General features: G+C 46.8%; 1 protein-coding gene and 1 non-coding gene across 27 annotated transcripts in view; one reads left to right on the top strand and one right to left on the bottom strand.

Annotated features, from left to right (window-relative positions):
- The window catches only part of Pacsin2 (protein kinase C and casein kinase substrate in neurons 2), a 93,229-nt gene that overhangs the window by 49,357 nt on the left and 27,968 nt on the right, over nucleotides 1-15,904 (top strand). For 13 of the 26 annotated variants that reach the window (XM_087555508.1, XM_087555509.1, NM_001439874.1 and 10 more), the window contains 1 exon segment: nucleotides 11,971-12,103. In XM_087555508.1, the coding sequence (XP_087411634.1) occupies nucleotides 12,044-12,103 (60 nt within the window). In that variant the 5' untranslated portion in view covers nucleotides 11,971-12,043. 26 annotated transcript variants of the gene reach the window in all.
- LOC148004900 (U2 spliceosomal RNA) lies at nucleotides 5,775-5,965 on the bottom strand. The gene has a single exon (XR_015626193.1). It is a non-coding gene; the product is annotated as a U2 spliceosomal RNA (small nuclear RNA).

The raw sequence follows: 15,904 nt of genomic DNA, 5'->3' as shown, positions 1-15,904 counted from the left end.
AGGTATTGGACCCCCTGGAACTAGAGTTACAGACAGTTGTGAGTTGCCATGTTATTGCTGGGATTTGACTCCGGTGCTCTTAACCATTGAGCCACCTCTCTGGCCCCCAGAAATTATGATTGGCATAGATTTACTGGTTTTGTTTGTTTGAAGGTATAGGAAAGCCTGGGTATACTTTTCTTTTAAAATCACTGTTTTGGGTTGGCATGGTAGTGCACATCTGTAATCCCAGCACTTGGCAAGCTGAGGCAGGAGGATGTTGAGGTTAAGACCAGCGTAGGTTATATAAGTGCATTCCAGACTAGTCGGAGGTACTTAGTGAGACTGTGTCACAAAACAAATGTAAACGTGACATTTGAGACAAGGAAGTGTGATCACTTTCAGCACACGGAATAACTTCCTTTGACCTACTCAAGTATGCGTGGTTGTTTGTGGACACATCGCCTGAGTTGAGAAGACGGTACTCTTTAAATATGCACAGGGTGAAGTACTCTTGCAGCTCTGTTCCAAAGATGGTTCATATATAAAATCTGTGTCATTTACCTAAAGTTTCTTTTTTTTTTTTTTCTTTTTTTTCGGAGCTGGGGACTGAACCCAGGGCTTTGCGCTTGCTAGGCAAGTGCTCTATCACTGAGCTAAATCCCCAACCCCTTACCTAAAGTTTCTTAAAAAAACAAGATTAACCTGATTCCTGTATACTATGGACAGTGAAATAAGGAGATATTTACAAAAATGTTTTGAGTGTTTGCTTACATGTATGTATATGTGTATACATATGTATATGTACATGTGTATACAGGTGCCTACAGAAGCCAGAAAAAGGCATTGGATTCCCTGAATAGGGGTTAGAGACAGTTATGAGTCACCATGTGGTGCTGGGAACTGAACCTGGGTCCCTACCAGAGGAGCCAGTACTCTTGACAGATGAGAACCTGAAAGGAGGCTTGCCTGTCTGTCCTCGCTTTCATAAGGCATTCCACTTCCTTCTCTGTCCTTCCTTACTCATCTATGATATCACAGGTTATCACCTGCTCTCTATTCTCAGCTTATTGAATATCACAGTGAGTCAATCCCAGGGCTGTAAGCAGGCAGTGAAATGCTCCTAAGACTGCTAGACAAAGCATTTTAGGTGATCTTTCTCCTGCTCTAACCTGCTCTAACATGCAAGTGGAGAAGGTTACTTGGGAGCTTGCCCTTTAAACTGGGTCTGAGGATTTGCTAGCAATCTGGAGTGCAGAAGCTAAGAGTACCTGGGAAAGCAGCAGGACAGAAATGGGAAACTATACAAGCGGGGACACCCCCGTCTTGGTGCCCACTGTGACCTGAAGGCTGAGGCTGTGCTGGAGTCAAGCCCAGGACCACAGTGTGATGCTGTTTGAGAACAATGGAGGGAGGCGTGTGACCTGTACAGTGATGGAAGGCAGACCAGGGTGGCTGGGTGGTGGTTGTGATTGAGCTGTAGATGGTTCAAAGGGCCAAGCACCGAGAGTGGCGGGCCCAAGTGGGTGTGACTGTTCCGTGCCAATGCACCAGGAAAGGTCATTTAGAATTAAAGCTGTCGTGGGCCTACCAGCATGAACATGTGGAAGGTGGTTCCTGAGTGGGAATTACAGCGTGGCAGTGTGGGGTACCTTCACTGGGTTATTTTAGGAAAGTATGTTTTTCCTCACTCTTCTTAATGGTCTTTCCCCTACCCTCTATCCCTCCTGTGGGAAGAAGGTCCCTGAATGTTGAGTGAAACCAAGTAAGACCAGCCTCACCCACCCCTTTTGTGAACTGTTTTTTGTTTGTTTGGTTGTTTTTTTGTTTTGTTTTGTTTTGTTTTGTTCTTGGTTTTTGAGACAGGGTTTCTTTCTATGTTTATCCTTGGCTGTCCTTGAACTCTGTAGACCAGGCTGTCCTCAAACAAACTCACAGGGATCCGCCTGCCTGTGCCACTTGAGTACTGCACATGCCATCACCTCCTGGCTTTAATTGGAGTGTTCATTTTTCAGGTTAATGGTTCTGTGTCCTTATGGAGCTCCTAAACTTGCTTGCCTCTTACCAGCCCAGCCTTTAGTTTGATGGGCTAGCCTGTCATACATGGTTTGAAATCCTTCTCTAGCCAACTTATTTTTCAGACAGCAGTTTCTAGGGCAACTACATCTTCAGGGAGATGCTTCTTAGAAGCAAAGAATGAAAAACTATGCTGCTCCTCCAAGCCTTCATTGTTTTCACTGGCAGGGGCTCTGGGCAGGTGGGGCCCAAGTGTGGGTCTCAGGCAGCCCCACTTACACAGCCTTTAGAGTCCGGCATGGCTTCTTTGATGGTCGGTTTCCCACTCATTGTTGAACGCTCCACACAGCATTCCAGAGACAGAAGTCACTTTATTTGCTGATCTCTATCACTTCCTTTAAGGAATGTTCCTTTTCCAGATGAAAATAGGAAACAAAATAGGTTGTGACAGGTAGCTGAGTTGAAACACGTGTTTCTTCTTAACCAGTGGAGTGAGGCCATGTGTTAGCTCAGGCCTGAGCAGCTCCATGTGCAAGGTGGCTTGAGTGCTCTTTATAAGAGACTGACTGGACACACTGAGGGCAGCAGAGGGCTCAGCTAGGCTGCAGGGTTTCCTGTGTGGTTGGGCTTGAGCTTTTCAGTTTGTTGTTGAGCCGTTAAACCCACTTTGTACTGACTGCAGCAGTGCAGGGATCTCTCTGTCACGAGTGCAGCAGTGCAGGGCTCTCTCTGTCATGAGTGCAGCAGTGCAGGCTCTCTCTGTCACGAGTGCAGCAGTCCAGGGCTCTCTGTCATGAGTGCAGCAGTGCAGGGCTCTCTCTGTCACGAGTGCAGCAGTGCAGGGATCTCTCTGTCACGAGTGCAGCAGTGCAGGGCTCTCTCTGTCATGAGTGCAGCAGTGCAGGCTCTCTCTGTCATGAGTGCAGCAGTCCAGGGCTCTCTGTCATGAGTGCAGCAGTGCAGGACTCTCTCTGTCATGAGTGCAGCAGTGCAGGGCTCTCTTGCAGTCCTTAGGATTTTAAGGAAAGAGCATATAATAAAGTAGAAAGGAACAGTTGTATTGATGGAGTAACCACTAGAGTTAAAACCTCTTCAAATAGTTTCCTTCTGTGGATCTCCTCTCCTTGAGTCAAAGTCACAAAGACTTGAGTTTAGCTCACCCTAAAATGTCTGACAAGTTTTAGCAGAGTGAATGGTACCCAAAGAAATGTGGATGCTAGCTAGAGTCAAGCAGTGAACAAAAGAGGGTAGTGATACAGACCCATGCCCTCTCAGGGGTGCACGCCTGGAATCCCAGCACTCAGGAGGCAGAGCCAGATGGATCTCTGTGAGTTTGAGGCCAGCCAGGTCTACACAGTGAGCTTCAGGAGAGCTAGAGCTATGTGGAGAGACCCTTGTTGGTAGGGAGGTAGTAGATAGGTAGATCGACTGACGCCAAAATACAAAAAGGTGGTAGACATTGAAAGTGGTTTTGAGTGGGAGTTTGAGGCTAGGCTGCCTCACCCAGGTCTGTAGCAGGGAGGACATTGCAGACAGGAAGAACGAACTGGCTGTACCTGGAGCCATTGCCAGTATCAGTGGAGCAGCTACTTGGTTGGAGCCTTGTGCTCTGGGGAATGGGGGTGAGGCAGAGGGCGAGGTTTGGGGACCGACAGTTTGGGAAGGGAGCGGAGCTGTAGCTGTGGAGGCCCTGGAGAGGCATGCATGGGCACTAGGTTGGCCTTGACTTTGAGAAGGTCACAGTGTTGGTATATGTGCTGGGAGGACTGCTTGAGACATGACAGCAAACATGCAGGGCAGAGGTGACAGTGGCAGTGATGATACCAGAGAGCAATGGAGGAGACAGGCTGGTGATCTCCCTGGGTATGCAGAGAGGGGTGAGCAGCCTTGCAGCGCATGGGAAAATCTTTCTTGAAGCTGTGAGGGTGTCCTGGGATGTGGTCATGTGGGACCACCCTTTGTCCCAGCGTGGAGTCATTCATGAAACATTGTTTTTGCTTGTTTGTATTTCTTTCAAAAGCATTCCTTGTGGTGATTCTTTTAGGAGGCTGTTAACAGTAGACTCTCCCATGCCAGGGGCACATGTGTCTGAGCTGCCTGTGTTCCCATCTCTGCACAGCCCTTGTGCTGACTGCCTGGTGTCCCGTGCTTCAATAGTTATTCCTCGTCTCCTTTAAATCTCTTCTCATCTTTCTTTCCTTTCTCAGACAGGACCTTGCGCTGGGAAAGTTGGCCTTGTCGGCTCTGCTTCCTCACCGTCCTGTGTCAGATGCACAGGACTGAGTCACTTCTCCCAGCTACAGGATCAGCACTTGATGGGCTTCAGAGGAGCTCTGGTTTCTCAGTTTTGTTTTTTCGCTGCTACAAACAGTCCCACAGTGAACTCTTGGCTCTTCTGGCTGAGCTTATCTGTAAATTTGCAGGATAGATGGCACCTTCTCACACATTTGGACAATATGTAGAGCTAAGGACAAATGTAAATACAAACAAGCTTAGGTTTTTTTTTAAGATTTGTTTTTAATTATGTGAATGCATTGTGAGAAGAGGGGACATGTGTGTGTGGTACAGGTGCCCCAAGAGGCCAAACACATCGGATGCTCCTGGGACTGGATGTTAGGTGGTTGTGAGCTGTCTGACACGGATCCCGGAAACCAAACTGGCTTCATCTGCAAGAGCAGCGAATGCTCTTAACTGCCTCGTGCCTGGCTTTAAATAGCTTGTCTTGCTCTGGGGTTTAGTTCTGAAAAACTGAGCAGTAAAGTCCAAGTCACTGTGCATCCTGGGAGACCCCCATTGTCCCCTCTGCAGCTTGTGGTGCTGTCGTCCCTGTGCCTAGTACAGGGCAGGCTCATCACTCTCCTGTCCCTTTACTAAGAGGCACTTGTCCCTACTTCCCATCTTTTGGTGTCTTCTGAGGCCATACTTGATCTCAACAAGCCCTTGCCCCTCACACTTCTCCTCTGTCCTAGAATTTAACACAGTGTGACTATGTCACTTAGCCGCATAACAGAGTACCCTAGGGGGATATCAGCTCCAGGAGGACAGAGACTGAGTTTGTTTTGCTTTCTGCTACTGTTCTGTCAGCAGTTTAGGACAGATCCTAGTACACCGTAGATATTTCTGGAATGAATGGCTAACTGTGGCCTTGTGTAAAGATGGTGGATGCCCACCTTACCCTGGCCGCACAGTGCTCAGAAGTTGCAGACATTTCCTAGGGACTGAAGAAGTTTCTGTGCTGGTAATGAGTAAGAAAGATGCTTGTGTACCCATTGGAGCTACAAAGCAGCCTGTAAAGGCCACACGTGGGCCACTGCTGCTCTCTGGGGCTAGTGCGTGGCAAGGATTTAAGAGGAGAGCTTCCTGCTCTTCGTCTAGGGGCGACAGGCAAGCACAGTTCTTGGACCACCTTGCTTTCTGCAGTAGCCTGTAGCCCTCAAGAAGGGCCTCTTGCTTTTCCCTCCGAAATGAACTAAAGGGATTAGAGGGAAGCTAGAAGTCTTATGTAACACATCCTTGTTTACCTGATACCTGTTATCAGGCCAGAAATGGTAGGAGGGGGTTATGCCAGCCTCCAGCTGGGGCCAAGGGCAGCTGTGACCTCCTCTGTTAACCTCTAAGTTTCTGCATGCTGGCAAAAGACTGGCTCTGGGACATGTGTTGACATTGTACAGCAGCACAGTCCCTAGAAGTAGGGACCTAGGCACTCTTGCCCCAGTCTTACTCCTGGATTCCTAAGGAGTGCCTCTTTTTTTTTTTTTTTTTTTTTTTTAAATCCCCCGAGGGGGTGCACCGTTCCTGAAGGTACTGCAATACCAGGTCGATGCGTGGAGTGGACGGAGCAAGCTCCTATTCCAACTCCTAGTTCCAAAAATCCATTTAATATATTGTCCTCGGATAGAGGACGTATCAGATATTAAACTGATAAGAACAGATACTACACTTGATCTTAGCCAAAAGGCCGAGAAGCGATAGGAGTGCCTCTTAAAACAGGATTGCTTGGTAAGTGTCTTAGGAGGGCTTACTGTGTGCTGGCCTTAGGGTCTCACACTGTGGCTCAGGCGGCCTGGAGCATGTTCTGCAACCCAGGCTGCCTTGAACCCAGCAATCCTTTTGTCTCTTGAGCTTCCTAAGTGCTAGATTGTGGGCATTGGCCACCAGTGTGACTTTTTAATTAGAGTTGTCTTGCTGGCAGTTACCTGTTTGTTTCATTGTCAACTGGACAGGATTTAGAATCACCCAGGAGACACACATCTAGTAATTTCTGTGAGGGCATACCAGGTTTACCTGAGAAGGGAAGGCCCTACTCTAAATGTGGGTAGCACAGTCCAATAGGTGGAGGTCCTAGGCTGAATAAAAGGAGAAGAGTTGAGTCCCATCTCTCTGTTCTTCAGGCTGTGAATGCAGTGTGACCAGCTGACTCACTCTGGGGTATATTTTTCACTCTAATGGATTGTGTCATCAAACCATGAGCTCAGACAAACCCTTTATACCTCAGGCTGGCTTTGTCAGGGCCTGTGCTGTCCTTGTCCCTTATGTAACTGGGATGTTAAGGCCTCTGGGAAGAGCTGGACTGGGGCACTGTCCATTGGCTCACCTATGGTGGACAACTCACTGAGTGTCTCCCTCTAAGAGGTCCATAAGGGAGGAGCCCTTAGCTGAGAGTCCTTGTGCACCCAGCAAGTCACTTGCTCACCTGCCTAAACTTGTGTTGAAACCCTTACTGCACAGTATGTGTCTCAGTCCGCCTGGCTGATGGGTTGGAGATCCCCGGGTTTCATCACTTAACTAGCTTCATCTTAACATTGAGTTCCTGGAGTAAACTTTTCCCTCAGCAGCAGCTCCTGGGAGTTCTCAGAACTCGGAACACTCTAATGTTCAAGCAGTAGAACTTAGTTTCTTTAGGAAGAAGTCACCAGTCACTTTCTGAGTATTGGGTGTGAAGTGCACGAACCATATGCTAGACTAGACCCAGCCTGTTCTTACAAAGAGTGGTAATAGCTTTTTGTGTTTTGTGCTTTTCTAGAGTTCTCTAGTAACTGTTATTCCCAGTGTACCCCTGAACCTCTAGTCTACCACTTAATGCAGGAGGTAGTGTGTTAGGTCCTGTGCCACAGAGGAGAACTGTGAATCATGAGGAGGACACATGCTTTGGCCATCACTGGCGGTAGGGAAGCCCCACAGCCACAACTTCCGCTTCCAAAGGAGTCACCTCCAAGCCTGCAACAAGCCGAGTCTGAGGAGGCTGGGTAGACATGCAGTAGGCACTGTGGAGCGACTCTGTTAGGGTTTTGTCTTTCTTTTCCTCCTCCCATCCCCCTCCTGCCACTGTGACAGATATCTAAGAAAACAGTGTAATGGGAGTAAAGGTTTGTTTTGGCTCATGGTTTCCATCCACGGCCATAGCTCCATTGTTTGTGGTCAGACAGAAGGGTGTGGGAGAGCAAAACTGCTCATCTCCATAGAATCTGAAAGCAGAGGTGGTGGTGGGGGGGGATGTTCCCAGTGACCTCCATCCTCCAAGTGATGCAGTTATGTCCTCAAGCTTACAGAGCAAAAGCAGTTGGGAGATTAATGTGTTGATGTCATTAGACTCCTCTCAATGGTTGGCACACCAGCCGAGTAGCAAACCTTCAACACAGCCTCTGGAGGATACAGAACTCCATCCAACCACAGCAGGTGCTGGAACAGTGGTTTGAATCCTGGATACTCAGTTGCCTGCCCAAAAAGTGACAATAGGAGCATATGTGTGTAGAGGTTTTGAGGAACAAGAAACTTGCTACATAGTCTCAGCATAGACTACCTGTTGGTACTTAAAGGTGTGCAGAACATATGACAACTCCATATTCTTACCATGTACTTCCACATAGATCAAAAGACTTATTTATACCTGGCTAAAGCAGGCTTGCTGTATTTGACACAAACATGGCTGCCTCCAGAATAAGAGCCTTCTTTGGGTGCATAATTTAATTATTGCTTAGTAACTAAATACTTATGTGACACCATCAGGCAACTTTCCTAGTTCCTTCCCTGATAATCTTTGACTATCAATCTGTGAGGTTAAGTGTGGCACTTTTGGGGTGCCACTTACCTGTCCTTGTTGATAGCTGGTTCTTAACACATAAGGGATGGCTCTCATAATAGGATCCCTACTAGAAGAAAGACACAGTCTGGACAAGAAGGGATCTTGATTTGGAAGCCTTTTTGGAGTGTGGTTATGTCCTGTGCCCTCTTCTCGTACCTTAGAGCTATTTCTCTGTAGCTATAGTTGTCCTCAGTTATACATCTCTGTGTTCCTGGTGGTCCTGGAACACACACATGTGTAGACTAGGTTGGAGTTAAACTCACAGAGGTCCTTCTGCCTCTACCTCCTGGGTACTAGAATTAAAGAAGTGTGCCGCCATGCCAGGTTGAGTGCTTATATCTTGAAGATCTACAACCAGAAGCACAGAGAGAACACTGGGAATCAAAGAAGTCTTTTGAAACTTCAAAGCTCCCTACCAGTGACAGACCTTTTCAACAAGGCACACCTAATTCTTCCCAACAACTGGGAACTGAGTGTTGAAATGTGTGAACTTATAGAGGGGAGGCTGTTGAAATTTAAACCACCAGTTTTTCTTGTCTTGCATAAATACGTAGCTTATTTGTGTAAATAAATTTATTTTGTATAATATATAATAACATTCTTAGATTTTTTTAATATGTATTGTTTTCACCTACATGTAGATGTCTGTGCACCACATGCATACCTGGTGCCTTTGGAGGCCAGAAGAGGGTATTGGATCCTCTGGACCTGGAGTTACAGACAGCCACCATGTGGGTGCTGGGAGTCAAGCCCAGGTCTTGACCAGCCAGTTCTCCTGACTTCTGAGCCATCTCTCCAGTCCGAGTCCTTAGGTTTCAGTTGTGATGGTCAGTGGTTACCAACCAGTTTCATTTAACTCACAGCATCAAAGGGAGAAACAGTTCTTGTGTTTGCATTTAATTCATATCTAGTCCTTTATTTAATTCCCATTCTATCCCAGGCTAGAATTAAGATTACTGTTTCTTTATGTATTTACATTTTGAACAGGGTCTTACTATGTTGCCTAAGCTAACCTTGAACCTCTGGATCCAAGGAATCCTCTGTTTTTGTTTCCTGAGAAGCTTTTTAAAGATTTATTTATTTATTATATAAGTACACTGTAGCTGTCTTCAGACACATCAGAAGAGGGCATCAGATCTCATTATAGATGGTTGTGAGCTACCATGTCGTTGCTGGAATTTGAACTCAGGACCTCTGGTATAGCAGTCAGTGCTCTTAACCTCTGAGCCATCTCTCCAGCCTGAGACCTAAGATCTTACTTATTAGATGAATGACCGAGATGTGCCAACAGTAGTTACTAATGAATGAGAGCTACCAACAGTGGTTGGTGTGGTGTAGACCCTTCCAGTATGAGCCGACGCCTGGCGCTTCAGGTTCTCTTCCTTCTACTCTTCCTCCTGACCAGCTCTGCTGCCTCGTTGTGGCTGGTGACTCATGTGGGCCTAGGAATTGCACGGACTCATCTTGCCATATTGAATCAGCAGTGCTGATCACATCTGATCTATGAAAGGACTCAGACTTTTAGTGCTACAGGATGCTCTTGTGTGGTCCTGAAGCCTGAGTGCCTATTCTGTCTCACATTACCAGTTACAGATTTCCAGAGATGCGATTCTTTGTCTTGATCCCTTTTGACCACCATATAGACAGGAAGCAGACTTTGTTGTTTGATGAAACTAAAGAAACAAGTTGAAAGATTGCATTTGGAGATACACAGGACTATGAGTAGCTGCTCTAGAATGGATGTGGGGGAGGGGGGTCCTGTGAGACTCAGGTACAGCAGTGAGGACTGTGGCTAGGTCAGACAAAGAATGAGGGCGAGATACCCCAGCAAACAGCTTTGGAACAGTTTGACCTCTACATGGAAGGAAGTCAGAAGTGACTCTCGCGTCTTATCATATATGTCCCATTTCTGGATAAGAAAAGTAGAAGTGAAAAACACACACCACGATGTAAGAGGAGCAAAGGTGAAGAGTGACATCAGCAAAAGAGGCCCTGGAAAGGTCATAGGAGAGCACTAACTACAGAAAGAATAATGATGCATGAGACTTTGTGCTACGATTATGTGGGGCCAGAGTGGTGGCAGAGGGTGGGAGTTTGGTGCTCATGTATGTACATCTCCCTCCGTCCTCCAATTGCCCTTCTCTCTCCCTGCCCCTAAATAAAAGTGAGCAGGGGTTTATTTTGTTTTGTTTTTTAAAGACAGGATTTTTCTGTGTAGCCTTGGCTATCCTGGAACTTATTCTGCAGACCAGATTGGCCTGGAATTCAGAGATCCACCTGCCTTTGCCTCCTGAGTGCTGTGATTAAAAGCAAAGCAAAGCAAAACAAAACAAAACAAAGCAAAGCAAAAAACAACAACAACAAAACATGTTTAGAAGATTACGAATGTGATAATAACAGCATAAAGTGATGAGAAGATAATTCCCAGGGTAACACATGCAGTTTATACCAGGCCTTGTCGAGAGACTCACTAGTCAGATCCACAGTGAGCTACTGCTCATTCCACCCAGAGGCCCAAGACCCACAGATTCTCTGAGGGTAGCACTTCAGCTAGCTCCTGAGGATCCTGCTGTTAGCTCTACAGGGTGTGAGCCTTATTCATCACCCTGCTCCTGAGCTGGACAACTCTTCCCCTTTATTTCCCTGATCTAATGAGGCATGTGATGACCGCCACCTCATAGGGCTATCAGTTAGAACTGAAGGAAGGAAGAACATTCATGAAGACCACATAAAGCTCCTGGCACCTGGTGGCCACCTCCCTGGGTAAGAAAAACTGACAGCCTCAGAGAAAATGCTTGTCCCAGAAACAATAACTAACAAAACTTCAGTTCCAGAACCTAGTGTTTCACACTATCTTTGGGCAGCTTGCAGGGTGGACACTTTTGTTATGTCAGATAGCTCTTGTCATTGCTAATTGTATTAGGGTTCTCTAAAGGGATAGAATGAACAAATATAAATACACGCACACACACACACACACACACAGAGGGAGGGAGGGAAGGAGGGAGAGAGAGAGAGAGAGAGTGTGTGTGTGTGTGTGTGTGTGTGTGAGAGTGAGTGTGTTTATTAGTGTAGCTACAGGCTCTGGTCCAGCTAGCTAATCCAACAGTAGTATCTCCCTACGAAAGTCCAAGAATCCAGTAGTTGTTTGGTCCCCGAGGCTGAATGTCTGAGCTGGTCTTCAGTATACGGCCAGAATCCAAAGTAGGCTTTGTTACCAGTGAGGGAGTGGACTGGCCAGCAAGAGCAGGAAGGCAGAGGACAACAGCTTCCGTCTTCTCCGGCCTTTATGTAAAGGTGTGGCCAAGATTAAAGGTGGGCCATCCCATTTCAAATGATTTATTAAGAAAATAATCTCTCTGGATGTGGATCCTTTAGTCCCAGCACTCAGAAAGCAGTCAGGCGGATGTCTGAATTTAAGGCCAGCCTGGTCTACAAGGTGAGCTCTAGAATGGCCAGGGCTACACAAAGAAATCTTGTCTTGGGGAAGAAAAAGAAAGAGAAAAAAAAATCCCTCACAGGTGCACCCCACCCAGCCCCTGAATTTCAGTGAATTCCAGGTGTAGTCAATTTGGCAACCAAGACTAGCCATCACACTAGCTTCATGTCATGTGAGTAGAGCAGCCTCATCCTTATTTGACTATGGCTGGCTCTCAGAAGAGCTGCTGTGGTGTCCCTGTACACTGGTGACACTGGAGTCATAGAGACATAGAGAGCTCTGGAGTCTTGGGAATGCTTGTGAACCTCGGGTACTGAAACTCAGTGGCAGGGCAGGGAAGAGAACCCAAGCCTGGTGCAGAGTTCTGTGAGGCTGTGGCATGTATTCAATAACGATGTCCTCAGGGCCTCTGTCCTAGAGTATGAAAACTACAACTGTTTGTTTCCCTTTATAGGTCTGTCTACAGGTTTTGAGCATCTGATCCCTGAACTGGAGTGTCTGCTGCCGCCCCCTTATTCTCTGCAGAGATGTCTGTCACCTACGATGATTCTGTGGGAGTGGAAGTGTCCAGCGACAGCTTCTGGGAGGTAATGCCTCCCCTTCTGATGAGTGCAGATCCGAGGGTGCTGGCGTCCAGCGTACCTTGGTGGTGTTGGTAGAGTCAGGAGGAGAGGAGCGGAACTCAGATCAGCTGGGCACTTGGCCATCAAATGGGTTGTGGAGGAGGATAGGGCATTGGTTTTTGGGGGAGTGCTGGAATGTTTTAATCCTCAGTAGAGGTGTGAGCTTGCTTACCTGGAATGTCTGATCTCCCCACAAGCTGGGGGAGAGGGTGTTAGTTAAAGGTCTTGATGGTTTGTGCTCTAATGGTTGTTGGGTGTCTAGCACAATGGGCAACAACACACAGTGGCAACCCAGCTCAGTCTCACAGACAGCTTTTACATGGGTGGCCTTGTTATGACATCATTTTGTGTAGTGCAGGCAAGCCACCAGAAGGCTGCACAAAGGGCCTGGATTTTGATAGAGCATTTGCCTGCAGCCTGTGTCCTGGGAGCTCCCTTCCTGATGAAATTATCCTGTGACTAACTTTGGTTATTCTCCCTCACCTCAGTTATTTTTCCTGTCCACTAAGGAAAAGCCGGTTGTATTCTTTTTGTTGGCGGTGGTGGTGGCACTAGGAGTGGAACTCTGCACCTCATGCATGCGAGGCAGGAGTCCTAACACTTGAGGTTTGACTCCAGCCATGAAAGTAAACTCTTAACCATATTTTACCCTCATGGAAAAAACCCTGCAACTTTCTTTCCATTCTGGGCTGCATGGGACAGAGTAAGGAGGACTGAGCTTGTAGTTAGATGTCATGTCAGCTTTGACCTCAGCTGTGCAGAGACAGCTATGTGACCATGGGTACATTGCCCACTTTACCTGAGCTTCAAAGTCTTTGTAAAAGAGGGGCTGCTAGATACGCTGGAATGTGGTCTTCAGCACTGTGTGGATGCTTTCCTGACATGAGGGGCTCCGGGGGGAGGAGGTGAGTGTGTAGTCCTGGTGTTTGCTGAGGTTTTAGCATGTCTGAAAATCTGTCACCTGCTATTACAGGCTAATGGAAACAAGTGGTCACAAGTGACTGTCAGGTTTGGAAAGGTAGCAGAGGGCTCAGACTTCACTAGCACTTTCCTGTCCTGTGTTCCAAGCGAGAAGAAGGCTTTGATTGTTTACATACATCTTCCTCCTCTTACTTCGGGTGTTCTGCTTTTCAGAATTAGGATCCAACAATTAAGAGTTTAGGGGTTCCACATTACTCATTTTTCAGTTGGAATAGCTGGTTAAAGATTGATAATTCAGTTCTTTAAATTTGTTCTCTGGTGTTTTAAACCACCACTTTTTAAACACTCAGAAAGCAAGGAATTCCTTTACTGGGCAACGAACCCCATTTCCTTTTTTCCTTTGCTGAGCAGTAAATCCCATTTCCTTCCCTTTCCTTTGCTGAGCAGTAAATTGTTTTCTTTGCTGAGTGGCGAGCCCCATTTTCTTCCCCTTTCTCTGATAACCAGTTCCAGAAACAGAGGATGGCAGAACTGTGGGGCTGGAACTGCACATCTGGATCTGGGGTAGCAGGGAGAGAGTCACGTTGAGAGTCATGCTGGGACAGCAGAGGCTCCAGCAGACCCATAAGCTTCGGCCATGGCCCTCTTAGGGCCTGCAGGTTAAGTAGAGAGCGTCATCCCATGAAGATCGGAAGCCCAGTGAGGTGTGATGCAGGCTGCTGGTTTATGGGAACACCTACCCGTGTGCCACCAGAAAGTTGAGTGTGAGATCAGCAGAACCCTGGAGAAATGAGAATGAGAGAACACTGTCTGACCCCTGAAAGGCTACACATGGACATGAAGGGTTTCTAGGTACCCTTATCTTGGTTGCTTAAAGTACAAGTGCCACAGAGTTAAAAACCCAAAGATGAGTAGAAGATGGGAACAAAAGCAGCAGAGGACTCATCCCTGTTGGAAGGGTCAGAATAGGGGTTTGATGGGTCACAGGAGGTTGCAGAGATGGAGACCCTGTGCTTCAGCAGAGGTACCCCCCCCCCTTCGCCGAAGGCATGTATACAATGTCATATCTGTGACAGTGAAGTGGTGCTACAGGTTGGAGTCTTTGGAAGAAAGACTAGACTATCCTGCGGTCCTTCAAGCCTTACTGAGATACTGTGGGTTCGTGATAAAATATTCAAGCCCTGACTGTCACCAAAGATTCTGTAGGCTGCAAGAGGGATCAACAAAGCCCTCCTGGCTGGTGCTCTCATTTCCCTTCTAGCAGCATGGAAACTGAGGAGCGGTCTGCTCCTCTTTATGGACATAGCCAGCTAGTTTTATGCCAACTAGACACAAGCTAAAATCATCTGAGAGGAAGGAATATCAGCTAAGAAAATGCCTCCATAAGATTGGGCTGTGGGCGTTTTCTTGCATACTGAGCTTCTAGATGAGAAGTGTGGCACACCATGCCCCGGAGTACACTGAATTCTGTAGTAGCATGAGAAGCTGGTAGCCGGCTTTCAGATGAGTCCCCACTCCTCATGTCTCCTGCCATGTGCTGCTTCTAAAGAGAGACCTGGTGGCCTGAGCACCAGTCACAGTTCGTAGAATCCCACTATGTAGGTGGCTTGTGTGTCATAAAGCAGAGGCTGTTCCCTGAAACTGTCTCCTGAGTGGTCATCTCTGTACCTTTTTTACCAAATCCACAGTCATCGCTGTCTTTTAGGGGATGCTCTGGTAACAAAAGCAATTTGGCACCCAAATGTGGGAGACATGAGTACATAGGGTAAAGGGACTCCCTGGTTTAAAAAGCAAAACTGGGCACAGAATGGGTAATTTGGTGTTGGGTCAAAGAGTACCTCAAATGCAGTTGGTAAAGTGCCTGCTAAAAGAAAGGAATTCAAATACAAATGCCTGAGTTAGAGAAGTTTGGTCTGAGTTCCTACAGATAAATCTTTGGTTTCCTGTAGTTTTGATCTATAGCTATGGCAGAGAGCTTTGAATAATGCACCAAGAAAAGTAAGACCGGCTTCCTTGCCTGAGCCTTTCTGACCTATTATTATGGCCATAATTGGGTGCCTGGATGGGGAGGGTTGCAGTTAAAGCCCTGTAGACTTTCCTAGTAGCAGATAAAGACAAAGTCAGTGAAAGACAACAAATCAAGATGGCACTAATAGAAATTCTTGTCACAAAGGAGGACACTTCCCACAAGAAGGCCTCAGCACTCCTCCTTATATCCTTCCTTGAGTGCATTGCTTGCGCACTGAACCCTAAATGCCACCACCTTTAGATCCTTTTTCATGGCTTGGTGCTAGTCAAGATGACTGCTGGCCAGATGAGCAACACAAAGTCTCTCCTTTTCCGGGGAAATTAAATCCTACCCAGCAGAGACATTTAGTACAGTATCCATATGACCTTGAAACATCCAGCAGCTATTGGCTATAGTGAGAATTTTAGTCTCTTAAAAAAAAACACAGAAATACTATAAGAATGTGTTTTTACTTTAATCCCAGGTGTGGGATATGGGCTGCTTCAGACTGTCTGCAGCACCCGACTATGGTTTCCCTCAGTCTCTACCGCGGCATGATTTTGCCAGCTGCAGATTGTTTCTGAGCTTGTGTGACTGTGGAGTTCTGGGGACTTTTTTCAGAGGATATATAAAGGCTAGGGCCCCAAGAAGGGTTGTTGGTTGGTTGCTATTGGTCACGGTTTGTTAAGTAGTCATGCACAAAGAAGAAACAACAACAAGAAGAAATTAGATACCTTGACAGCAAAGATGAAACTCGCCCCAAGAAACTTGACATCCCTAATTAGCAGGAAGTAGTTACAGATAGTATCACCCCCTTTCCCCTCTATCCTTTTTTT

Source organism: Rattus norvegicus, chromosome 7, assembly GCF_021556685.1.
Source record: "Rattus norvegicus strain SHRSP/BbbUtx chromosome 7, alternate assembly SHRSP_T2T, whole genome shotgun sequence".
Classification (NCBI taxonomy): domain Eukaryota; kingdom Metazoa; phylum Chordata; class Mammalia; order Rodentia; family Muridae; genus Rattus; species Rattus norvegicus.
The sequence above is the reverse complement of the archived record's forward strand: the minus strand, read 5'-3'. Positions and strand labels throughout refer to the sequence as shown.